Source organism: Pipistrellus hanaki (assembly GCF_964339955.1).
Source record: "Pipistrellus hanaki genome assembly, chromosome: 12".
In the NCBI taxonomy this organism is placed as follows: Eukaryota; Metazoa; Chordata; class Mammalia; order Chiroptera; family Vespertilionidae; genus Pipistrellus; species Pipistrellus hanaki.
The window spans coordinates 55,737,930-55,763,813 of NC_140514.1; the positions used below are offsets into that span (position 1 = coordinate 55,737,930).

The window sequence follows — 25,884 nt, forward strand, 5'->3', positions numbered from 1 at the left end:
TCTCCTGGCATGGTTAAGCCTGACCTTGTGGCCCTCCCTAATTCCTTCCTAAGCAGCTAATGGGCTGAGGGAGGTGCAGCAAGTGATGCCAAAACTAAAATGTTTGCATAAACCTACCCTTGCTTTAGTCAGACTATACAATAAAACATCCACTCGCACACTGTGTCCTCGGTGTCTGTATCCAGGCACGGAAAATGCATCCTCCCAGTATATTCTGTCTTTTCCTCAGTCCTTCCCTGCCCTCCTCAGGTTCACCCTTGACCTTGCTGGCATGGCAAAGTAGCCAAGAAGGAAATAAACATAATGAAAAGGAAAACTACTGATGTATTCTACTTTATTGAACCATTTCTTTATTGTTAGACATGTGGGCAGGAGACATGTATGATCACACAGCAGTTTCCCAATCCATACTCATGTCCTTCAAATGCTGGGTTGTGGTCAGCGCTGGGTCTGGGTGTCTTGCCCCACCTTCGAGATGACCAGCTGCATGCAGGCGATGGCGTCCTCGATGGAGCTGCGGCCCCGCACCTCGTCCTGGATGACACGTCCGAGGTGCTGGGCCGCGAGGCTGCGCAGGGAGCGCCTGTAGGGGAGGCCCAGGTGGTGCGGGAAGAGCACAGAGGTGTCCAGCACGGTGCAGTGGGTGAGCTTCAAGGCCAGCAGGTCGCTGTGCAGGCTGTGTCCGATGAGGATGGTGTCGGCGTTGAAGAGGGCGAGCAAGACGGCCTGGACGTCCTGCAGGGAGACGCTGGTGCGGGCCAGGTGAGCCGCGGTCACTCCGGAGAACCTGGTGTTGTGGTCGACGATGGGGCGCTGGGGCCTGACGAAGGAGTCGAACACCACCCTGCCGGCGCTGTCCACCACGGAGACGCGGGTCAGCTCCAGGCCGGCGGTGGTGTAGGACATCTCGCAGTCCAGGGCGAAGATGCCGGGGTGAGCTCCTGGGGGCAGGTCTTTGGCAAAGGTGTGCATGAAGCCCTGCAGGTCCTCGTGGCGGCCGTCCCGCACGTGCTGCTGGGCCACCTGGCAGCCAGGGGAGCCGATGGCGGCCGAGCAGCAGGTGTACTGGATCTGCCAGCCCCCGGGTGCTGGAGTGGGGCGCAGCCGCCCCCAGTGGTAGTGACATGCCTCCTGCTGCACACAGCAGCCCGAGGGTGCCACGAGGTACTGGGTGCCACAGCGGCAGCAAAGCCTGCAGGAGGGGTCTGGGGGTGGCTTGTCCTGGTTGGTGAACAGGACTGCGCCCCCGGGCCTCTCGGGGTGGGGGAAGGGGAAGCCCAGCTCCTTGAGCTGGGCCTGGGTGAGCAGGAGCTCCTTGAGGCGAAGGTACAGGGTTGCTCCATTCTCAGTATCCTCCCCGAGGGGGCTGTCCGGGTGCTGGAGGGAGAAACAGATCTGGGTGGCCAACGTGCCCCCCAGACCCATGTCCTGGGGCACAGCGCTGAGGGTTTGGCAGGGACCGGGCCCAGGGTGGGGGGCCAGGTGGCACAGCCTGTGCAAGGTGCTGTGGGCCAGCTTGTGGTACTTGGTCTTGCTGGGGCTCTGGTGGTAGGCAGCCTTCTCCTCCTGGAGTGCCATCTCGATGGCTTCCTGGGTGGAGGGGCAGAACTTGAGACACTGGTCCAGGAACAGGCTGAGGGTGCGCTGACGGGTGACAGCAGGGACTTTGTCTCCTGCCTCTTCTGGTGGCACCGGCTGCTGAGAACTCTGCACGGGTGGGCGGCGGGCCATCCGCTTGGGGGGCACCAAGCTGGGCGCCATGGATGCCTGGTCAGAGGGGGCGTCTGTCTCTGGGAGCTGGCTGCTGCTGCTGGCTGGGAGGGGCCTCTTGTCACCTGCAGCCAGGCAGGGCTTTGGGACCAGGGCCACCCTCCTCTTGTCGCTGTTTGCAGCTGAGATGTGGATGAAGGAGTGCTTTGGGGTGGGATGCTGGGCAGCCTGGGGCAGGCCGGCTGAGCATCTGGGAGCCTGCTGTGCCTGCCGCCCCAGGTCACACAGCTCCTGGGTGGTGGGCAGTCGGGTGCGGGGGGCCAGGCCTCTCCTCACCGACTCTGGCTGGATGAGAAGAAATTTGGGGGCCCACCTGTCCATTGGGGGCTCCGAGGGCAGGCCGCCAGGGTCTGTAGGCTGATGGCAGGAAGCACCCAGCTGGGCCTTCAGAGCTTGCAGATGTCCGAAAGTAAACCAGTTGGTTGCCGTGTCCCTCAGCAGGCCTGGGTCTTGCGCTGCTCCACTTCTTCTGGGCGAAGACATGGTCCTGCTCTCCTGGGCTCTGCAGTCTAATGGCTCAGACTGGCTGCCCTCAGCCCTTATATAGGCAGAAAGTCCCGCCTCCCAGCAGATTAACTCGCTAAGCCAATCACTTCTACTTAACTTCTTGTTCTCCAATCTGCTGTTCAGATCTGAACCCTGAACCCACCCGACTTAATCTGATCTTCTCTGGACTGGCTTCTAGAATGCCTGAGCTCCCTGGGGACTGCATCCACAGGAGGGAGCTCCCAGTCCAGAGGGTGGGCCCCATCCTCTGTTTAGCCTTCCCTGTGCCAGGCCACTGAGTGCCGCACACTGGCCCCACAACCACTCTTGTCTCTGGGACAAGGGGAGGAAGCCAAGGATCACAGATTACAAGACCACGCAGCGGAAGTCAGAGGCAAGACAGGGACCAGGCACCGTGACCTTGTGGGAGGGCTCACACACATCTTACTCTCCCTACACTCCAAGGACCCGCCAACCCCGCCAGCGTGGAGCAGAACTCTGATTGAATGTGGGTCTGGGCACTGGTCTGCCAGGACCTGAGGCCTGCTGGACTGGTCTCCTTGCCTTGAGGTCCTCTCTGTTGCCTGCTCAGGGACAGAGTGGTCAGACGCAATGTCTCCTTGTCCTCTGCCTTCTCCTCTCTGGAGGCTGGAACACGTGTTCATCCCTCCATAAGGCTCCCCCCCCTTTTCTCATCTGGCTAAAGGGAGCCTCTTTACTTATGAAACACCCTAACTCTTCCTCCCTCTCCCGCAGTCCCTGGCTGCTACCTTCCACTTTCTGTCCCTGTTAGTTTGACCACCTCATGAAAGTGCAATTCCGCCGGGACCGGTTTGGCTCAATGGATAGAGCATTGGCTTGGGGACCGAAGGGTCCCGGGTTCGATTCAGGTCAAGGGCATGTACCTTGGTTGCGGGCATATGCCCAGTGGGGGGTGTGCAAGAGGCAGCTGATTGATGACTCTCTCTCATCGATGTTTCTAACTCTCTATCTCTCTCCCGTCCTCTCTGTACAAAGTCAATGAAATATATTTAAAAAAAGAAAAAAGAAAAAAAAGAAAGTGCATTTCCATAGAACATGCCTTTAAGGGTCTGGCTGCTTTCAGCAGGCATTATATTCTCAATGGTCATCGTCCATGTGGAGCAAGTGTCAAAGTTTAATTTTAAAAATATGGCGGGGGGTATATTTTTTAAATTAATTTTTATAGAGAGTATAGGTATGATAGGAGAGAGACAGAGCAATCAATTGAATTTTACATACACACACTCTGATTGGGACCTAGGATCAATCCCACAACTGAGTAATATGCTCTTGACTGGGTAGCAATCCTAGACCTTTTGATCCAAAGGTGGAGCCTCCAATCATGGAGTCAATCTGGCCTGTGCACTATTCGTATTTTAATTTGATAGTGGCCTACCTAATGGTTGTGAAGTGCTATCTCACTAAGGTGTCTATCTGCATTTCCCTAATGACTAGGCTGTCACTTAAGGCCTCTGTGTTTTAAAACTCACTGAAACACATCTGCTGTGCATATCTATACTCTACAGAAAAAGTTAATATAAATGGGGTGGGGACTGGATTAAAAATGGTGGCAGAGTAGGAGAATGCTGCAGGGAAAGGCTTTCTGAATAATCAACCGAAAACTCACAGGAGAGAACCCTGATACCCAAGGCCCAAAGGTGGAGAGGGCATAGTGCAGTGCTTGGCAAACCTCAGCCGAGAGCCACATGTGGCTCTTTGGCTCTTGAGTGTGGCTCTTCCACAAAATTCCACGTGTGGGCACACACATACAGTGCAATTGAAACTTCGTGGCCCATGCACAGAAGTTGGTTTTCGGCTCTCAAAAAAAATTTCAATCATTGAACTGTTGATATTTGGCTCTGTTGACTAATGAGTTTTCTGACCACTGGCATAGAGTGTGGTATGAGGGGCAGAGGCGCAAAAGGGCTGGTGGTGCATCCACAGAGGGCAACTGAAGTCCAGAGAGATATCTAAATTGTGGGAGAGGGGCAGGGGTGGTACCACTGAGAACTCTGGGATTAATCCTGAAGCTCGGCTCTCCAAAAGAGAGCACCAACCTGAGGAGGGTACCCATATAACCTCTAGCTGTGAAAAGCAGTGGGGTGCTGTCTGCCAGGGATTAGCTGAAAGTTTGGGTACCCTCTTAAAGGGCCAATGAACAAAAATTCCCTGCGGAGCCACCCACCTTGTGCTCTGACAGTGGGAGGGTGAAGTGGACTGGAGCTGTGAGAGCAGAAGCCAGGACTGGGACTTGGGGGATCTCAGAAGGCATACACCCCAAGTTTCCTGGGCTGAGCCAATCCCTCACACAGTGGAGGACATCTTTCCCAGGTAGACATCTGCCTGGCCTGCGGAAGGAGTTAGTTGACACACCCTATTGGAAAACACTTTGCCCTGAGGGCACTTAAGAGATTAAAAGTAACAGCCTCAGGCAGAAGCAACTGCTCTACCCCATTGGAAAAAAAACTCTGGTCACACCTGAGGGCAATTTAAGTTGGAATCCTATTCGTCTGTAAGCAGAGCTGATCTCTGGAGGTATTGAGTCTTAGCCTGATTCAATTAATCAGGAATAGCCTTTAACACTGGTCTGCACTAGAGATTGAGAGTTGTAGAGTATCTACCCAAACCCAAATATAGTCACAAACCTGAACCGGTAGCCAAAATGAGGATACAAAAAGACAACCCCCAAATGAAAGAACTAGCAAATTATCCAGAAGAAGACATCAAGAAGCAGAGATAAGAAATTTATCTGAAACAGAGTTCAGAGTAATGATATTAAAAATGCTCCACTGCCGAATCCCGTTTGGCTCAGCCGTAGAGCTTTGGTCTGTGGACTGAAAGGTCCCAGGTTAGATTCCAGTCAAGGGTATGTACATTGGTTGCAGGCACATACCTGGTAGGGAGTGTGCAAGAGGCAGCTGGTCGATGTTTCTCACTCTCTATCTCTTTCCCTTCTCTCTGTAAAAAAAAATCAATAAAATATATTTAAAAAAATAAAACATAAAAATGCTCTACAGTATGAAAAAAGATATAGTGACTATGAGAAAAAAACAGTCTGAGATAAAGAATGACATAACACAGATGAAGAACACATTGGAAGGAATACACAGCACAGTAGGGGAAGCTGAGGGTTGAATCAGTGAATTAGAAGACAGAGTTGAACATATCACTAAATTAGAGAACCAAAAAGAAAAAAACAATTCAAAACAGGAGGACAGCTATGGGACAATGTGAAACATAGCAATATCGGAATAGCAGGTGTGCCAGAAGAGGCAGCAAGGGAGAAAGGAATAAAGAAGGTGTTTGAAGAAATAATGTTAGAAAACCTCTCTATCCTAGTAAAGGAAAAAGTCACACAAGTTCAGGAGATAGAGAGAACCCCAAACAAGAAGAACCCAAACAGACCCACGCCCAGACACATCATAATTAAAATGCCAAAAATTAAGACGAAGAGAGAATCTTAAAGGCCGAAAGAGAAAATAAAGTTGTTACCTACAAAGGAGTTCCCATAAGGCTGACACCTGATTTCTCATCAGAAACTTTAAAGGCCAGAGGGGAATGGCATGAAGTGTTCAAGGTAATGGGAAGCAAGGATTTGAAACCAAGATTACTATAACCAATGAGGCTATCATTCAAAATAGACAGTCAGTGTTAAAGGCTGTTTCTGACTAATCAGATCAGGCTAAGACTCAACCCCTCCAGAGATTAACTCTGCCTACAGACTAATAGGATTCTGACTTGATTTGTCCTCAGGTGTGGCCAGAGTTTTTTCCAACAGGAAATTTTCTATAATAAATCAGAATTATGTTAAATATCAGGAAATAAACTTTATTCTAATAAATATTTCATTACATTTCTGAGAGAAAGGGAGAGGGAGAAAGACATAGAATTATCAATGATAAGAGAGAAACATTGGGCAGTTGCCCTTTGAATTCCCCACATTGGGGATGGAGTATGCAACCCTGGAAGGTGCCAGGACCTTGAGTGAAATCGTGACAACTTTGCTTCTTACGTGGATATTCAACCCAGAGCCATGGAGATCAGACAGGAAATACACCTGATGACAAATAAAACTACAGATGTACTCTAGCTTATTGAACCATTTCTTTACTGTTAGACATGTGGGCAGGAGACAGGTATGATCACACAGTATTTCCCAATCCATAGTCACCTCCTTTAAATCCTGGGCGGCATTGAGCGCTGGGTCTGGGCGTCTTGTCCAACCTTCGAGATGACCAGCTGCATGCAGGCGATGGCGTCCTCAATGGAGTTGTGGCCGTGAACCCCGTCCTGGATGACACGTCCGAGGTGCTGGGCCGCGAGGCTGCGCAGGGAGCGCCTGTAGGGGAGGCCCAGGTGGTGCGGGAAGAGCACAGAGGTGTCCAGCACGGTGCGGTGGGTGAGCTTCAAGGCGAGCAGGTCGCTGTGCAGGCTGTGTCCGATGAGGATGGTGTCGGCGTTGAAGAGGGCGAGCAAGACGGCCTGGACGTCCTGCAGGGAGACGCTGGTGCGGGCCAGGTGAGCCGCGGTCACTCCGGAGAACCTGGTGTTGTGGTCGACGATGGGGCGCTGGGGCCTGACGAAGGAGTCGAACACCACCCTGCCGGCGCTGTCCACCACGGAGATGCGGGTCAGCTCCAGGCCGGCGGTGGTGTAGGACATCTCGCAGTCCAGGGCGAAGATGCCGGGGTGAGCTCCTGGGGGCAGGTCTTTAGCAAAGGTGTGCATGAAGCCCTGCAGGTCCTCGTGGCGGCCGTCCTGCACGTGCTGCTGGGCCACCTGGCAGCCAGGGGAGCCGATGGCGGCCGAGCAGCAGGTGTACTGGATCTGCCAGCCCTCGGGCGCTGGAGTGGGGCGCAGCCGCCCCCAGTGGTAGTGACATGCCTCCTGCTGCACACAGCAGCCCGAGGGCGCCACGAGGTACTGGGTGCCACAGCGGCAGCAGAGCCTGCAGGAGGGGTCTGGGGGTGGCTTGTCCTGGTTGGTGAACAGGACAGCGCCCCCGGGCCTCTCGGGGTGGGGGAAGGGGAAGCCCAGCTCCTTGAGCTGGGCCTGGGTGAGCAGGAGCTCCTTGAGGCGAAGGTACAGGGCTGCTCCTTTCACAGGATCCTCCCCAAGGGGGCTGTCCGGGTGCTGGAGGGAGAAACAGATCTGGGTGGCCAACATGCCCCCCAGATCCACGTCCTGGGGCACCGCGCTGAGGGTTTTGCAGGGACCGGGCCCGGGGCGGGGGGCCAGGCGGCACAGCCTGTGCAAGGTGCTGTGGGCCAGCTTGTGGTACTTGGTCTTGCTGGGGCTCTGGTGGTAGGCAGCCTTCTCCTCCTGGAGCGCCTTCTCGATGGCTTCCTGGGTGGAGGGGCAGAACTTGAGACACTGGTCCAGGAACAGGCTGAGGGTGCGCTGACGGGTGACAGCGGGGACTTTGTCTCCTGCCTCTTCTGGTGGCACCGGCTGCTGAGAACTCTGCACGGGTGGGCGGCGGGCTATGCGCTTGGGGGGCATGGTGCCGGGGGCCATGTCTGAGGGGGCACGTGTCTCAGGGAGCTGGCTGCCCATCCCCTGGGCCTTGGCAGGAGGGCTGCTGCTGCTGGCTGGGAGGGGCTTCTTGGCACCTGCAGCCAGGCAGGGCTTTGGGACCAGGGCCACCCTCCTCTTGTCCCTGCCAGCAGCTGAGATGTGGATGCAGGGGTGCTTTGGGGTGGGATGCTGGGCAGCCTGGGCCAGGCCGGCTGAGCATCTGGGAGCCTGCTGTGCCTGCTGCCCCAGGTCACACAGCTCCTGGGTGGTGGGCAGTTGGGTGCGGGGGGCGAGGCCTCTCCTCACCGACTCTGGCTGGATAATGAGAAATTTGGGGGCCCAGCAGTGTTTGGGGGGATCCAGGAGCAGGCCACCAGGGCCAGTAGGATGATGCAGGGGCAGCAGGATTGGGGCTGGGCAGGAAGCACGAGTATGGGTCCGCAGAGCTTGCAGATGTCCGGGAGGAAACCAGCTGGGTGCGGTGGCCTTCAGCAGGGCTGGAGCTGGTGCTGCTCTTCGACTTCTTCTGGGCGAAGGCATGGTCCTGCTCTCCTGGGCTCTGCAGTCTAATGGCTCAGGCTGGCTGCCCTTCGCCCTTATATAGGCAGAAAGCCCCGCCTCCCAGCAGATTAACTTGCTAAGCCAATCACTTCTATTTGACTTCTTGTTCTCCAATCTGCTAACCAGACTTGTACCCTGAACCCACCCTACTTAATCTGATCTTCTCTGGACTGGCTTCTAGAATGCCTGAGCTCCCTGGGGACCGCATCCAGAGGAGGGAGCTCGCAGTCCAGAGGGTGAGCCCCATCCTCTGCTCAGCCTTTCCTGTGCCAGGCCACTGAGTGCCCCACACAAACTCCACAACCAGTGCTGTCTCTGGGCCAAGGGGAGGAAGCCAAGGCTCACAGAGGTCAAGACCACACAGCGCAAGTTGGGAGCAAGGTAGAGACCAGGCACTGTGACCTTGTGGGAGGGCTCACCCACATCTCACTCTCCTGTTTCCATGCACCCCTACCTCCCCTCCGGGGTGGAGCAGAACTCTGATTGTACGTGGGTCTGGGCACTCGTCTGCCAGGACCCGAGTCCTCTTGGACTGCGTCTCCTTGCCTTCAGGATTCAGTCTATACCCTGTGTTTGAGCAGCCGGATCCTCAGATTGCAGGTCAGATGCTCCATGGCCCTGTCTATATCTTTTAAAACTTGGAAGGAGTTGAAGACCTTCCAAGTTTTAAAAGATATAGTTCTATGTGTGGACTAACTTCCCTTTGTGTGCTAGGCTTACTAGATACATTATCAGAGGAAGCTAGGGCTCTTAGTGATTGGAATACTGTCCCAAAGGCTTGTCTCTCACCTGGAGATTACTCATATGGAAATCTAACTGGGCAGAGCTTAGTGCAGAGCAGGCTAGCAGACACCCAGCTCATGGGGTTTCCATTACAATTAATTTGGTCACCAGAACTCCTGGGGCTTGGCAGGCTCAGTTAGTAAACCCCATGCAAACTTATCAGCAGTAAATATCTGTGCCACCAAAGCTTGGGGGCAGCTGGCAAAAAAAGGGGAAACATCTCTAGATTGAAGAAAAATTAGGCAAGGCTCAGAGGAGCCGTATCAGGATGTTCCAAGTAGTAGGCAGGGTGTGGCTGACTCTGAGGCTGGAATGATACTCACGAAACAATTGGCTGTTGAAAATACAAATGGAGTATGTCAGGAGGCCTTACCTACAGGAAGAATGGTACTGTGACTGATTTCATCGTGTTTGTGCTGACATTGGACCAGCCAATGTTCAAGGAGCAGTATTAGCTGCCACATTAAAAGAAATAACCGCTTGTCAGCAGAAAAAGGGAGATGCTTTAACTGTGGTAAGCTAGGGCATTTTGCTAGAGACTGCAATGGTAGAAATGGAAGTCAAAAGGCTACAGGGAGTGGGAACAAGCAGCCTGGGCCGTGTCCAAGATGCAGGAGAGAAAAGTTTTGAGTAAATGAATGCTGCTCTGAGACGGATGTTAAAGATAATTTAATGCCCCATAGGCAGGGGGACTTCAAGCGGTTCCAGCCCCAGCCCCCCAAACAGTAGGGACCTTATTTCTGACCCCACTGCAGCCTTTGCTGCAGCTCAGTCCCAAAGCCAACTGTTGGAAACCTGTTCCGGGCCCTGATAGGACTTGCAGGATTGGACCTCAGCCCTACCTCCCTTTATGTCCTAACCCTGAAGACTGGGCCTCAGGCCATTGCTTCCGGCATACACGCTCCTCTTTTGGAGAGCATGATGGGATTAGTTTTAGGGAGGAGCAATTTGAAATTGAAAGGATTTCAAATTCTCCCTTGTATGATACCATGTTTCCCTGAAAATAAGACCTACTTACAAGGGTTCCTTCTGAGTGAAATATAAGGGATCCCCCAGAAAATAAGGGCCCCTCTAGGCTAAACATTTGGTCCACTGATTCTGAAAGAAATGGAGTCACAAGAAATTCACCAGGAAATTCAGGAATTGGATTGTTATGATGATGTTCCAGAAGATGATGACATGATTGTCATTGAATAAATGAGTAAATTCTGGATACTGTAGGATTCACAGTTTGTCTGGTTTGTGTTGACAACTACCGTACTACCGTACCGTATACAGGTAATAAATTTCCTTTATTTTCATTTAACAATAAATGTGTACCATATTCTTCTTCATGGAAAAATAAGACATCCCCTGAAAATAAGACCTAGCACATCTTTGGGAGCAAAAATTAATATAAGACACTGTCTTATTTTGGGGGAAACAGGGTAGATCAGGACTATACTGTTGAAATTAAAGTATTAGCACAAACATTTCTATCTAATAAAAGAGAAACATGCAAATTGATTGTACCTCTGCTACACTTATAAACCACACCCGCCAGCCAATCAGGAGTGAGTATGCAAATTAATCCAACAAATATGGCAGCTGCCATGAAACTGGAGCAAGAAGGAAGCTTGGGTTGCCCCAAGCTTCTGGCCTTCCCTGGCCTCTGCTCAAGGCTACAAAGTTTCAATTATAAAAGGGAAATAAATCCCAACAAATATGGTGGCAGCTGTGGAGCTAGAGCCTGCCGGAGGCTTGGGTTGCCCCTGGCAATGGAGGAAGTCAAGCTTCTGGTGCATCCAGGCCTGCTCTGGCCTCCACTCAAGTTTGAAAAGTTTCAATTATAGAAGATAAATGAATCCCAGATACCAGGGCCTCTGTTTGGGTTGCCAAGGGGTGTGGCCGGCCAGCAAACCATTACAGGCCCCTCACCTAGGCCATCCCACCACCCAAGCGAACCCTCACCCTGATCTAGAACACCCTTCAGGGAAAACTAGGTAACCACCAGGCCTCTATCCTATCTAACAAAAGAGTAATTGATCATCACTCCAACACACAAGATGGCTGCTCCCTCTCTAATTTGTGACCCCTCTAGGGATGTCCAACTGCCTTGTTTAGGCCCAATCCCAGTAGTCAAAGATTTGTGCCCTCATGTGGATATAAGATGGCTGCCACAAGATGGCCAGCAAGGAGGGCAGTTGGGAGAGACCAGGTCTGCAGGGGAGGGTAGTTAGAAGTGACCAGGCTGGCAGAGAAGAGAAGTTGGGGGAACAGGTCTGCAGGGAAGGGAAACTGGGGGAGAACCAGGCCTGCAGAGTGGGGGACTTGCGGGAGACCAGGACTGCAGGGGAGGGCAGTTAGGGGTTACCAGGCCTGCAGGGGAGGGCAGTTAAGGGCAATCAGGCTGGCAGGGGAGGACAGTTACAGGCAACTTGGATGGCAGGGGAGAAGTTAGGAATCAATCAGGCTATCAGGGGAGTGGTTAAGGGAGTGATCAGGCTGGCAGGCAGAAACGGTTAGGGAAAATGAGGAAGGCAGGCAGGCATGCAATTGGGAACCAGCAGTTCTGGATTGTGCAAGGGATGTCCAACTGCCTGTTTAGGCTCAATCCCCCTACTTGGATCAGGCCTAAACAGGTAGTCGGACATCCCTTGAGGGGTCTCAGATTGGAAAGGGTGCAGGCTGGGCTGAGGGACACCCCTAACCCCATGCACATATTTCGTGCACCAGGCCTCCAGTTTATACTATAATTCAGGTCTTTCCAGAACCAAAAATAGCACAAATTCTCCTTCTGTCTTACTATCCAGAAGGGCAGCCCCATGGTGCAGTGGGCTTTGGGTCCAGCAACGCTGTATACTGGGCAAGAACAGTTAAGCAGGGCTGGCCTGAGTTAGAACTAAGTATTAATGGGAAGCCTTTTAAAGGGATTATGGATACTGCATCTGATGTGTCAATCATCGCTTTCAGACATTGCCCCAGGCCTGGCCTTTAACGCCATGGCTTCTGAATTGCCAGGAGTGGGGTCTGTTACTCAACCCTTGCAGATGCTCAGCTCCTTCAGTGGGAAGATCCAGATTGTTTTCAACCTTATGTATTGCAATAGTTATCTGTTAACCTATAGGGACGGGATATGCTAGAGCAGATGGGGGTTTTCATAACAAGTCCGAGTTCCATTGTGACTTCTCTAAGGATTACTCAAGGATTTTACCCCCTCAAGGGACTAGGAAAGCGTCAGCAAGGGAGTCAGTCATCAATCCCAATGTCCACTCAAAAGGGGAGGCACGAATTAGGTTACCAGAATTTTCAACAGGGGCCTTGATCATTTCTCTGACCCAACGTACAGCAGCCACAATTACCTGGCTTGCAGGTACCGGTCTGGATTGATCAATGGCCCCTAATAGGACAAAAGTTAAAAGTTGAGTAAGATTTGTTCGGAAAACAGCTTGAGACAGGACATATTGAACCCACTCACAGCCCATGGAACACACCCATCATTGTAATAAAGAAAAAATCTGGTAAATGGAGCCTATTGCAAGCCCTAAGAGGAATTAATGAAACCATGGAGATTTTGGGGCCCCTTCAGTTGGGGTTACTAAACCCTACATGTATCCCATTGCAATATCAATATTGCTATTAGATCTTAAGGACTGCTTTTTTACTGTTCCTCTTCATCCTGAGGATTGCAAAAGATTTGCATTTAGTGTCCCTATAATAAATATTAACGAGCTTATAAAGAGGTATAAATGGAAAGTATTGCCTCAAGGCATGGCCAATAGTCCTACATTATGTCAGGATTTTGTGGTCATAGCCAAACATCCTATAAGGAAAAAATATCCCGAGGCTTATATTATTCATTATATGGATGACATTCTCTTAGCTCATAATAATAAAACACACACACACACACACACACACACACACACACACACACACATATTTATATATTTCCAGGATTCCCTGTAATATGCTGAATTATGCATAGTACCTGAAATGGTTCAAAGGACATTTCCTTTTTCTTATCTTGGCAGCATTATTGAGAGAAAACAATGAAATCTCAGAAAAATTCAAATTCAGACAGACACATTATTTACATTAGATAACTTCCAGAAATTATTAGTAGATATTAACTAGGTTTGACCTGCTTTAAAATTAACTACTGCTACTGGTGCAGCCACTGTGGAGAACAGTATGGAGTTTTCTCAGAAAACTAAAAATGGATCTCCCATTTGACCCAGTGATCCCACTTCTTGGAATATATCCCAAGAAACTAGAAACACTATTCAGAAAGGATATATGCACCCCTCTGTTCATAGCAGCACAATTCACCATAGCTAAGATTTGGAAACAGCTTAAATGCCCATCAGCAGATGAGTGGATTAAAAAACTGTGGTACACGATGGAATACTGCCCTATGGTAAAAAAAAAAAAAAAAAAAAAAAAAAAAAAGGAGTTCCTACCATTTGCAACAACATGAATGGAGATGGAGAACATTATGCTAAATGAAATAAGCCAGGCAGAGAAATATAAATATCACATGATCTCATTCATTTGTGGAATATAATGAACGGCATAGACTGATGAACAAGAATAGATCCAGAGACTGAAAAACATCGATCAGAACCTCAAACCTCAGAAAAGAGGGGGTTGGTGGGAGTAAAGGGGAGATACCAACCAAGGGACTTGTGTGCATGCATATGAGCCTAATCAATGAACACAGACAACAGGGGCTGGGGCATGAATGCAGGGTGGGGGTAATGTGGGAGTAAGGGCACATATGTAAAAAAATAAAAAATAAAAAATAATAGAAAAGAAATTGTGAGGTAACCAGAACCCCAAGAACGCCTGAGAACGTCTTCCTTGCCATGCTAGTAGTCATCAGCTATAAGGTAAAATTACCTGGGGCAAATGGGAAAGTATTTTGAACTTATGTTCCTGACCCTTCATGGGTAAAAGCCCTTATTTGGGCTGATACCCTGCCTAATGTAGTCACCAATAATACCAAACACCTTGGTCATCCAGGAGGACCATGGGTGAGGCAAGGAAGTACAATTACAAAGGGGTCGCCACCCAGTTTCTCTTTTGTATGACACAAAATCAAACCACTGTCCCTTTGTGTGTAAAATTAAAGAGAGGTTTCTGGATTACATGGACACCAAAGGAAGGGACTATTGCAGGGGCATGAAGCTGCAGGGATCTCCCTTTTCCATGTCCCGCATGGAAAGAGAGATGAACGAACTGGTTCTAAGTGGAGGTGCCCAGGGATTGAGAAATATTAGAAATAAAGAGAGAAGACATAGAAATAGATTTCAGGCTGGGAGCTGGGAGGGCCACTGACCTCCTCTGCTGGAGAGACAGACTGACAACCTCCTAAGCCACGCAGTACATCTATTTATACTCCAATCCAACCAGGGGTTTCACAGGAAAACAAGGAGCCTGGAAGAGCCCAGGTTCCATCCACTCCTTCCTCCTGTACAAACACAAGCCAGGAACTAAGAACATCTTTGCACTCCCAGGGCGGGAGTGCAACTGACATGATTCTGCCAATATCCCGGGCCCAGTCAGCAACAATCTAAAGAACATCCAGGTGTCTTCCCATTTGGCCCTCTACAGATTATCACTACTTGTTCCTGGGAGAAGTGCAGAAAATGTAACTTAGACCTTGTCTATACAAAAAGAAATTGGCAGACAGCTTGAAATGGAATTGCCATGGCCTAGAGCACATGTGTCAAACACAAGGCCCGCGGGCCAAATCCAGCCCGCCAGGCCTTGCAATGTGGCCCGCACCGCGCTGTCATCACTGCACTCCGCTGTCAGTTTATGACATTGTCAGTTTATGACTGTTCAGTAAACCATTCGGCCCTCGATTTAGACTGGATTTTAGATTTTGGCCCCTTCTCTGATTGAGTTCGACACCCCTAGCCTAGAGCAAAGAATATCCTTAGATGATATGATTCTACAATCTCATTATAATTTTTCCCAGATTTGTATTATCTCCATTACCTATAATAGTACCTTGCACCCTTGGGAATCAATAAAACATCATCTTTTTGGTGGTTGGAGACAAAGGTAACACATCCCTTAATATTTTAGACTTACAACAGTATAATGTACAATTATCCCAAACAAACTTACAAACTAATTTTTTGAATGTCTGGCAGCAATTGATAAAGGACATGAAAGGATTTAATCCCTTCCACTGTGTAGAGGCCCCCATGGGAAGGCACCTGAGCATTTTATATTGTCCCCACTTGCTCTTTTGGCCAAGAGGGACCATCTTCTCACAATCCAATTGCCCACAGCTGTTGCCTGAGCTTTCAGTTCATGCCATGGTTGAAGCCTCGAGGTGGCTGGTACCATGGGTCTGTCTTTCGCCCATTGTGGGGAGCTGGGCCTTCCTTGGAGAAGAAACCTGAGTTCCCCAAGATATGTGATCGGTGCCAGGGCCTCACCACCAGGCAAGAGGATCTCAAGGCAGGTGCTGGGTGTGGAGTCCTTGGGGGCATAGGCTACTAAGGAGACAGAACTGAACCTCATATCACCCTGCTTGGACCAGGAGGATGGCTGGTTAGCCAGAGGCGGGTAAGATTCCTCAGGGGAGGAACAACCTAAGACAGGCACAGTCGCAGAGGAGCCATGAGGAGAGAACTTGGGGGTCAGCAGAGGTGGGGCACAGACCCTCACCCCCCTCCAACTTTGCAGGGGTCTGAACCCTCACCCCTTCTGAGGGAAGTCTCCTGCTCCCATGGCTGCTTTGCTTCCCATGCCCAGCTCAAATTGGGACCCATGTAACAGACAGAGACTTGGCCGACAGCAGCTGCCTTCTCACTGCAATAAGACTTGTTTGAGTTGTCTTGCACCCATGGTGTGGGGAAGTGGGTTTTGATATCTAAATACAGCCTAGCACCAGGAATACTCAGGGCCTAGGCACTCAAGAAGGCAAATAGTCCTTTCCACTAATATTTACAGGGTAAAATAAGATTATTGTTAGAGTATTAAATTTGACAGTAAAATAGTAGTCAAGTTCTCAGACTAATTTAAATTGGCTAATTTAAATAAGTGAATATTCTAGAAAAATTAATTATACTGGTCAAAAAGCTGTTCCTAAAGTGTTAACTAAATTTTTTCTTGGTAATTCATCTCATGATAAAATTGTGTAACATGTAATGAACCTAAAGCAATCATATTTTAGTGCAAAAAAATTAAAATTTAAAAGCTATCAAGATTACATTATAAAATTTCCAAAAGCCTCCTAATATTTAAATCAAAAGAAAGGGGGAGGGTAGTAGAAGAATATCATGTATGGAAAAATATCTTGTAAGTAAATTACATCTAGAAAATTTTTACTTTAGAAAATTAACTTTCATTTGTAATGCTAACAGCAAGACCCCCATGAAAAACACACATGGTGTCAAAGCAAGCCAAAGGAAAATTGTTAGGGCAAAAAAAATGAGAAAGGATTCCAAGTCAAATTTATAGAAAATATTCCTTTATTAACTTTTGGTCGAGAATATGTTTGTCTATTTTCAGAAAACAACTCCAAGACCATGTGGATTCCTGCAACAGAGAGGAATTGACAGGAGTGCTCCAGCCTGAAGACAGAAGAGAAGCAGTCCAGAGATGGAAGATGCTGAGAAAGCCTTGCCATACTAGCAATCAGCAGCTGTGTGTCCCTGCAGGTTGCCCAGGACAAAACCAGAGAGGGTTGGACCTGCATTACCACCATTTGTTCACCATCCAGAAATGAAATATCATTGCTGACATGTACACATAAGGAACTGTTTGACATTGAGATTGGGACTCAAAAGAACTGTTGGCCCAGAAAGAAACTCACTAAAGACTGATTCATTTACCTCTCAGCATAACCATTATTGCTTGTCTCATTTTCGGTTCTTATAAATGTATTTCTAGTAGGACATGATCTCACTCATCTAGGGGAAATAATGAACAACTTAAACTGATGAACAAAAACAGAACCAGAAACAGGAAAGCATTGATCAGACTGTCAAACCTCAGAGGGAAGGCAGGGAAGGTTGGGGGTAAGGGGAAGAGATCAACCAAAGGACTTGTGAGCATGCATATAAGCCTAACCAGTGGTCACGGACAACAGGGGGTGGGGCCACGTGTGGGGAAGGGTTTGGGATGGGAATGGGGGCGGGGGGATGAGTACAAATTTGTGATACCTTAATCAATAAAGAAAATTTTTTTAAAAAAGATAAAAATATTAATTACTGTTTACTTAAGCCCTTTATTTAATATACTTATAGGAGATATCATCTCTGTGCTGCTTGACAGAGGAAGCCAAGACAGCCTTACGAAATGTTGAGGATGCCTTAAGTTCAGCACAACTTACTAGAATTGATTACTCCCTTCCTTTACAGGGTTTACTTTTCGCTACGAACACGTACACCCACTGGGTCATTTGGCAAGCTCCTGGAGTTGGTGAATGGCTATGCTTGGCCCATTCTCCAACTAAGGAGATTTGGTTTCCCAGCTAATAGATGGAGCCTGCCTTCGAACAGGCCAGTTACTGGGCTGAGACCCTGAGCTCATTGTAGTTCCATTTAAAGATACATAGCAAGACTGGTTCTGGCAAGGATCAACAAGTTGACATGCTGCACTTGCTAATTCCTCCGAACAGGTTGATAACCATTATCCTGCAAATAAAGTCTTACATTTTCTCTCAGTTACTACCTTTACCTTCCCAAAGATGGTGAAGTCACACCTAAACCTCGGGCATTAACCATTTTTACAGATGGATCCAGTTCTGGAAAGGCTGGGTACCACTGCAGCAGGGGAGCAAAGGTCCGTCAAACCCCTTGTATTTCAGCAAAATGGGTAGAAATACCATATTTTTCGGACCATAAGATGCACCGGACCATAAGAAGCACCAGTTTTTAGAGAAGGGAAATGAAGAAAAAAAGATTCTGAAACAAATAGTGTCCTAAAATATTTTATGTGCATTAAAACCCAACATCACAGTCATAAACACATGTAATCAACCCTGTAAAGTAAACAGCAGCATTTAGAACCATTTTAGAGCCGGGCAAGCACACAGAGACCACACAGAGCCGGGCAAGTAAAGAAACTTTTTTTTAAAAGTATATGTGTAGGCTATATTTGGACCATAAGACGCAGGGACTTTTTCCCCCCACTTCTGGGGGGGAAAAAAGTGCGTCTTATGGTCTGAAAAATACGGTACAAGCTCCTATTTATGCCTGACAGATTTTGCTACGGAGCCCATCAATGTATGTTGTGATCAGGCATACATGGTAAATATGGCCAAAATTATTGAAAAAGCTACTATAGGGCACACTAATTCAGAGGACCTTGTTCATTTATTTTTCAGCCTTCAAAAGGTTATTATATTATATAACAAAAATTTCCCTGCTTTATTGGTCATATCCAATCTGATTCAGGCCTCCCTGGTCCGTTAGCTATAGGCAGGGACGCTATGGATCGCCTCCTTGCTGTAATACAAGAGGCTACCCCACTTTCTCCTGCCCAGACCTCCCATGCATGGCATCATCACAATGCTGCTGCCTTTTACAAACCACTCTGTCTTTCTCGGGGTCAGGCTCCTCAAATCGGTAAGTAGTGCTCTCCGTGTGTAATTCATTGCTCTGTACAATCATTAGGAGTTAATCCTAGGGGGTCTTAAACCTAATCATATCTGTCAAATGGATGGATGTCACCCATGTCTTGGTAAGCATAGATGGGTACATGTTAATGTAGATGACTGCTCCTGCTTTATATTTGACACTCCCCAAAAGGGAGAGAGTTCCAAGCAAGTAATTAGTCATTATTTAGCCTCCTTTTAGGTACTATGAACTCCCTTAGGGCTACAGACAATGGACCCGAATATGCTAGTTCAGCTTTTCAGCACTTTTGTCAGCAATATCAAATTTGTCATTTAACTGGTATCCCTAACTACCCTCAAGGTCAAGCTGAAGTGGAAAGAGCCAATCATACTCTTCAAATGCAATTACTAAAACAGAAAAGGGGGAGAGGGATGTTATGTTTCACCTCACAACAAACTCAGTCATGTTCTTTAGACTTTACATTTTTTGAATTGCGATGCAGAGGGTCCCACAGTAGCTGAAAGGCACCAGGCCTCCAATATAATAGCCTCTGCTGGGGTAGGCTAGTGCAGTGGTCGGCAAACTGAGGCTCTCGAGCCACATGCAGCTCTTTGGCCCCTTGAGTGTGGCTCTTCCACAAAATACCACGACCTGGGTGAGTCTATTTTGAAGAAGTGGCATTAGAAGAAGTTTAAGTTTAAAAAATTTGGTTCTCAAAAGAAATTTTAATCATTGCACTATTGATATTTGGCTCTGTAGACTAATGAGTTTGCTGACTGCCCTAGTGGAAGGATATAGAAATTGGACAGTGGTTTGGGCCAGATCCAGTAATGTTGTGAGGCGGCAGTTGTGCTGGTATCTTTCCAGAAGGAGAGGTGCAGCCATTTTGGGTACCAGATCATTCCATGCATCACCACAAATGACCCAGAGAAGCTCTGTGTCCCTTTGTTCAAAAGACAGAGTTGCACCGATGACAGCAATGCAGAAGAAGAAGGAAATGCAAGGGGCCAAGGTGCCAACATGGGGACAGGTGAAGAAGCTGACAATTGAGTCCCAGCAAATGGAAGAAAAAGAAGACATGGAGCCGAAACCGGTTTGGCTCAGTGGATAGTGTGTCGGCCTGCTGACTGAAAGGTCCCAGGTTCGATTCCAGTCAAGGGCATGTACCTTGGCTGTGGGCACATCTCCAGTAGGGGGTGTGCAAGAGGCAGCTGAATTATGTTTCTCTCTCATCAATGTTTCTAACTCTATCTCTCTCTCTTCCTTTATGTAAAAACTCAATTATATATATGAAAACCTGGAAGCTACTCCCTCAACCATGGTTCTGGCTATGCTAGCATTGGTTAGCTACCAGTCTTCTGCAAAGTCTTGCACAGCCAAGTCTGAGGACTCTGAATAAATATACACCAGCAGCAAAAGAAACTTTCATTTAGTAGCTAAAAATGTTAACATGTCTGTAGTTTGATGTCTCTTTTATTGCTGTGTTGCTTTAGCATTGTTTTGTTATTGTTTAATAGTGAGGCTTATGTTCAAGCTTATACTAATTGCAGTAACTTAAAAACAAAATAAAAAGGGGAGAGGAAGGGAACAAGTCTAGGAAGAAACCTCCAGGGCCACCAGCAAGGCAGGGCCTGGAGGACAGAGCTCTCCTGGCATAGTTAAGCCTGACCTTGTGGCCCTCCCTAATTCCTTCCTAAGCAGCTAACAAGCTGGGGGAGGTGCAGCAGTGTTGCCCAAAGAGGAACATTTGCATAATGTTTTAATCAGACTATAAAATAAATCGTGGGCTTTCAGGTTGCACCTTTTGTATGCTCATCCAGGCACAGAAGATCCACCAAGCCCCAATAGTACTCGTTTTGTCTGTCTTTTCTTTAATCCTTCACCACCCCTCCTCATGTTAACACTTGGCCATGCTGACTTGGCACAGAAGCCAAGAAGGAAATAAACATGATGAGGGAAAAAACTAAAGATGTATTCTAGTTTATTGAAATGTTCCTTTATTGTTAGACTTTTGGGGCAAGAGACATGTGTGATCACACAGCAGTTTCCAAATCCATACTCATGTCCTTCAAATGCTGTGTTGTGGTCAGCACTGGGTCTCGGCATCTTGTCCAATCTTCCAGATGAGCAGGTGCATGCAGGCACTGCATGTTGTACACCACCTGCACTGTGCTGTCCACTACCATGACCCGGGTCAGCTCCAGGCCGATGGTGGTGTAGGACATTTCACAGTCCAGGGTATAGAATTCAGGGTGAGTGCCTTGGGGAAGGTCTTTGGCAAAGGTCTGCATGGAGCCCTGAAGATCCTCCTGGCGGCCATCCTGCACCTGCTGCCTGACCTGAAGAGGTGTGCGCCTACCGGAGCCAGCTGGCCAGCCCCTGAGCCTTGGCAGGCGGGCTGCTGCTGCAGGCCAGGAGGGGCCTGTTGGCATCTGCAGCCAGGCAGGGCTCAGGGACCAGGGCACATTCCTGTTGTCACCTTCAGCAGCTGAGATGTGAATGGAGCTGTGCTTCGGGGCCGGCAGCTGGGCAGCCTGGGGCAGGCCGGCTGAAGTCCCTGGGAGCCTGCTGTGCCTGCCGCCCCAGGTCACACAGCTCCTGGGTGGTGGGCAGTCGGGTGTGGGGTTAAATAGGTCAATGGAATTAAAGCTTATGGAGCAGATTGTAAAAAGTTCATGCATTAATTCTCTGTAACATCAGTCCTTTAATGCCTTATTATTTATTCCTTTGGATTCTGAGCTCATAGAAGGCAGACACTTGGAGCCCTTCTGAAAAATAGCATTAAACCAGTCTCGATGTGGGTGTAGTCTGGGGCAGGGCGGGATTGGGGGCATTGGGGGCATTGGGAGGGTGTTGAAGCTAAGGGAACCCTGCTTCCAGAACAAGGAGACATTTACTGAGATGAGATAAGTGTGGCAGGAGCCCTGAGCTCAGCGTCGGGGCTGGAAACTGGGAGGGATGATGACTGGATGAAGTCTGAAGCTGTGACTAGACAGGCCCCCACCCTGACCCAGCCCACCCCTTCTCAGTCTGTTTGTTGGGAAGAAGCTGGCCCTGTGGGGATGGTGGACAGATTCATCCCTGGAAGTTGTGGGACACCCCCACCCCCCAATAATCCAAAAAGAGGTGGGGGAATCTTCTGACAGGCTGGTGAGAGGTGGCAGTGGAGGAGACAGTAAGGGTTTTTATGGACCAGCAGCTAAGAGGGCACAGGCTCAAAGAAGCTGGCCGTGTCAGTGACACCACATGGGGTGAGGGGATAATTAGAGCATAGGTTCCCACTGACACCTCGGGGGAGGCCCGTAGCACCACTGGTCCGGTGGACTGCTATGGGCTGCCCGGGGACACCATCCACATGCCACAGGACAGTTATTTGACCTTCAAAAAATCCTATGTGAGCACTCCACACCCCTACGTCCCCACAAAATCCCCTGGCATGCATCCCAGCAGCCTGCACATTTCTTTGGCCTGGCTACACTCAGAGTGTGTGTGTGTGTGTGTGTGTGTGTGTGTGTGTGTGAGAGAGAGAGAGAGAGAGAGAGAGAGAGAGAGAGAGAGAGAGTGTGTGTGTGTGTGTGTGTGTGTGTGTGTGTGTTTTGTTAATCCTCACCCAAGGATATTTTTCCATTGATTTTTTAGAGTGAGTAGGAGGGAGGGGAAGAGACAGAGAGAGGGAAACATCAGTGTTCCTCCCTTCTTCTCTTTGTTATTGTCACTAAAATCGTTGGAAGTCTGCAGGCAGTGCCAGCATCATATACTGCAGAATGACACCACGCCCACAGAACTCTGAGAGACACCACTGTGCCCTCTGCTGGTCTTAAACTCTCCTGCTCCTGTGGGTGCGCCATGGATTTGCTTTCAAAACCAAAAATGCTTTTCTGTGCTAAAATGAGCAGTTTTTAAAGTTTACCTAAATTGATACGAATGAACATCCAAATACCATGTATAAAAGAAGACGAATATCAAAAAGTATGCATGATTCTACTTTATATGAAATTCAAGAACAGGCAAAACAAACTTACATGTGTAAGTCTTAAAAGTAGCTGTTTGGGGAATGTTGACTAGACAGGGTATAGGGGAGCATTCTGGATGCAGGAAATATTCCATATCTCCTGATGAGGGTGTGTGTGTGTGTGTGGTATGTCCTTGAATGGACTGAATGCTTATAACCCTCCAAAATTCCTAAGTTGAAACCTTAACCCCCACACGAGGCTGTGTGGAGAGGGGCCGCTGGGAGTGGTTAGGTGATGAGAAGGAGCCTCTGGCTCAGAAGTGGTGCTCCAGAAACAAGAGCCCGAGGGCTTGCTTCCTGGCGTCTGCTCTCTGTCACAGGAGGCCTTCTCCAGAGCTGCTTCTCAGCAGATGCCACATCCCCTGGCACTTTGATCTTGGACTCCCCGGTCTCCAGACTGTGAGAAGCAAAGGTTTGTTTCTTTTCTTTCCTTTCCTTTTCTTTCCTTTTCTTTTCTTTTCTTTTCTTTTCTTTTCTTTCTAAATATATTTTATTGATTTTTTACAGAGAGGAAGAGAGAGGGATAGAGAGTTAGAAACATCGATGAGAGAGAATCATCGATCAGCTGCCTCTTGCATACCCTCTACTGGGGAATGTGCCCGCAACCAAGGTACATGCCCTTGACCGGAATTGAACCTGGGACCTTTCAGTCCTCAGGCCAACGCTCTATCCATTGAGCCAAACCGGTTTCGGCAAGGTTTGTTTTTTAAGCCAGTCAATTTATGACATTTTTGTTTGAGCAGAGCAGACAAAGACAGTCATTAAGCTTTATAATTTTGCACTTTATATCCATCACAATTCACTGAAGTATAAGGAAAAGGTTTCCCTGGAACAAATGGACTAAACTGTGAACACTGAGCACAAACTATTGATCAAACTCCCAGAACCATCCGTTTGGCCGAAACCCACACAGGCTGTTAGGAGTTTCCATGGAGAGTCACAGCATGAGGCTCACAGCTATTTGACTACAGGCAGGAAAATTTACCCTACACAGGCAGTTTTCTTTATTTTCAAAAAGATATTTTGTCACTGTAAGAGGCCAATCATAACACAACATGTGGGGCCCATTGACTCTATGAAGTGAAGGTAAGGTCTAGTGCAGTGTTTTTCAACCTTTTTTTGGCAAAGGCACACTTGTTTCATGAAAAAAATCACGAGGCACACCACCATTAGAAAATGTTAAAAAATTTAACTCTGTGCCTATATTGACTATATATAAAGTAATTCTCTTGAATAGGAATCAAATAAACACAAAGAAAGTATTTTATAATTACTTTATTATGAAATATTAAGTAAACAAAATAGTGAAAAATTATAAAATTCTTGTCTTGTCTGCACCTACGGCACACCAGGCAACATCTGTGCCGCGGAACAGCGGTTGAAAAACGCTGGTCTAGTGAATCCTAATTCTAGAATCTGTGGGTAGTCACCCACTTCCAGATCTCTGCTGCAAAACACCTCTGCTCTCCAAAGACCCAGTCACACAGGACGGCTGCTTTCTTTCTCCTGCAGTCAGAGTGCACATCTCCCCCTCAGACCCGCCTCCCCGGGGGTGAGTGCTCCCAGCCCTTCCGCGTTCCTGTGAAGCTCATATACTATGCCATCCTCTGCGCTATTCACTGTGCCATCCTCCCTGTTATTCACTGTGCCATCCTCCCTGTGTGAGTCACTGTGCCATCCTCTCTGTGGCTGGGCTCGGGCATGTGTCTCAACTGAGCAATCAGATGGAACCACAGGAGAGCCCGAGTGTATCTGAGGCTGGCGATGTTGATAAAGGTGTTGGCAGCCTCCTCTGGATTTCAGGGAGCGGTGGCAGGGACTCAGGAGACTCATGGTCACAGCTCATTTTCTGGCCACACAGGATGTTTCCTTTATTATTTTAGAGCAGTTTCCTAAAGATTTACCACCTTTCCAAACCTAAAAGATCTCATGTTTTTCCTGAATATTATTTTAAGTTTCAAATAGGCATTTTTCCATTCTCTCAAATATATACACAATGTTATAATTTTATATTTGAAAAATGTAAAATTATAACATTGAATCACTAAAGTAATATCTTTGTTTTTAACCAAACATGGCCTGACCGTGCTTGACCCCCTTTCCTAGCAGGGCTCTCCTTAGGGGTGCTTCAGGGTGCAGCTGTGCGAGCAGTGGACATTGCCTCCCTCCCAAGTGCAAGGCAGTGGCTGGAGCCCACTTTCTGGAGGACCCTGCAGCGCTTGGCCTCTTGGTGTGACCGGGCAGGAGGCAGATCCATGGTTAAAAGGAGTCTGTCACACTTACTGCCCAGTGTCCCCCCCCCCCCCCCCCCCCCCCCCGGCCCAGCTGAGCTCTGCTCCAGGTGACTTCGCAGGAAAAAGAGGTGACTTCTCTGAAACAAAGAAGTGTTTTCCCTGCTGCTGGGGCACAGGCTCAGTGAGTGTGTGCAATGGCACAAGATGCAAGGTGGTTTATCCCAGAGTTAAAGGCAGGCTTTAAAATTACTTAGTTCTAGGATGGGGGCGAGAGAGAAACTGAACAATAACAAAGACCTCTCTGTCCGCAGTCTTCTCTCCCCAACCCCAGCCCACATCCCAAAGGCAAGAGACCAAGGAAAGGCAGCTATCCGTCCTGAAATAGGCACTCAGCTTCGAGGAGGAAGAGCCAATGAAGTACATGATGAGCTTCACCAGGGCCCTGAGCTCGCTGGGAGCCTTCTGCTCCTTGGGATGAGCCTCCACGAGGTGCTCCTGGGCATTCCGGCTGTGCTCACAGCCAGAGCGGGAGTGACCCGAGCGGGGGTGAAGGAGCACTGACTCTCCGGTGAGAGGACACTTGCTCTGTGCTTTGTCATCATTCCCCACCGGGGTGAGCAGAGCAAGGGCAGATGCTGCTGCTTACACACGGTTCCGGCTGAGGGGTCTGGGAACCCCATTCCCAGTACCATCCTTCTCCCAAGGCTGGCTGCTAAGGGGCGAGGGGCCTCTGGGATAATCAGGGTTAACCTTCCCAAGACAAGCTCTGGTCTCTGGGGAGAACCTCCAACTTTAATGTGGACAAGTCTGCTGGCTCTCTGAGGTGGTGTCAAGAAAGGAGGCCAGGGAAGCTAGCCAGAACAAGGGCGGGCGACAACGTGGGCATGAGAGACATCACGCCCTAATCCCAGAACCTGTGAATGGCTTCAATTATGTG

At 48.7% G+C, this 25,884-nt stretch overlaps 2 protein-coding genes across 2 annotated transcripts; both read right to left on the reverse strand.

The window, feature by feature from the left end:
• Positions 1-438: 438 nt before the first annotated feature.
• LOC311631172 (RNA exonuclease 1 homolog) lies at positions 439-2,253 on the reverse strand (the record flags this gene model as incomplete). The annotated part of the gene is made up of 1 exon (XM_084900986.1): positions 439-2,253. The coding sequence occupies one exon, from the start codon at positions 2,251-2,253 to the stop codon at positions 439-441; it is 1,815 nt and encodes a 604-aa protein (XP_084757112.1).
• A 4,200-nt stretch (positions 2,254-6,453) lies between these two features.
• Positions 6,454-8,334, reverse strand: LOC311631173 (RNA exonuclease 1 homolog; the record flags this gene model as incomplete). Its single annotated transcript, XM_084900987.1, has 1 exon — positions 6,454-8,334. One exon carries the CDS (start codon positions 8,332-8,334, stop codon positions 6,454-6,456), a length of 1,881 nt encoding a protein of 626 aa, XP_084757113.1.
• Between the last annotated feature and the right edge of the window lie 17,550 nt (positions 8,335-25,884).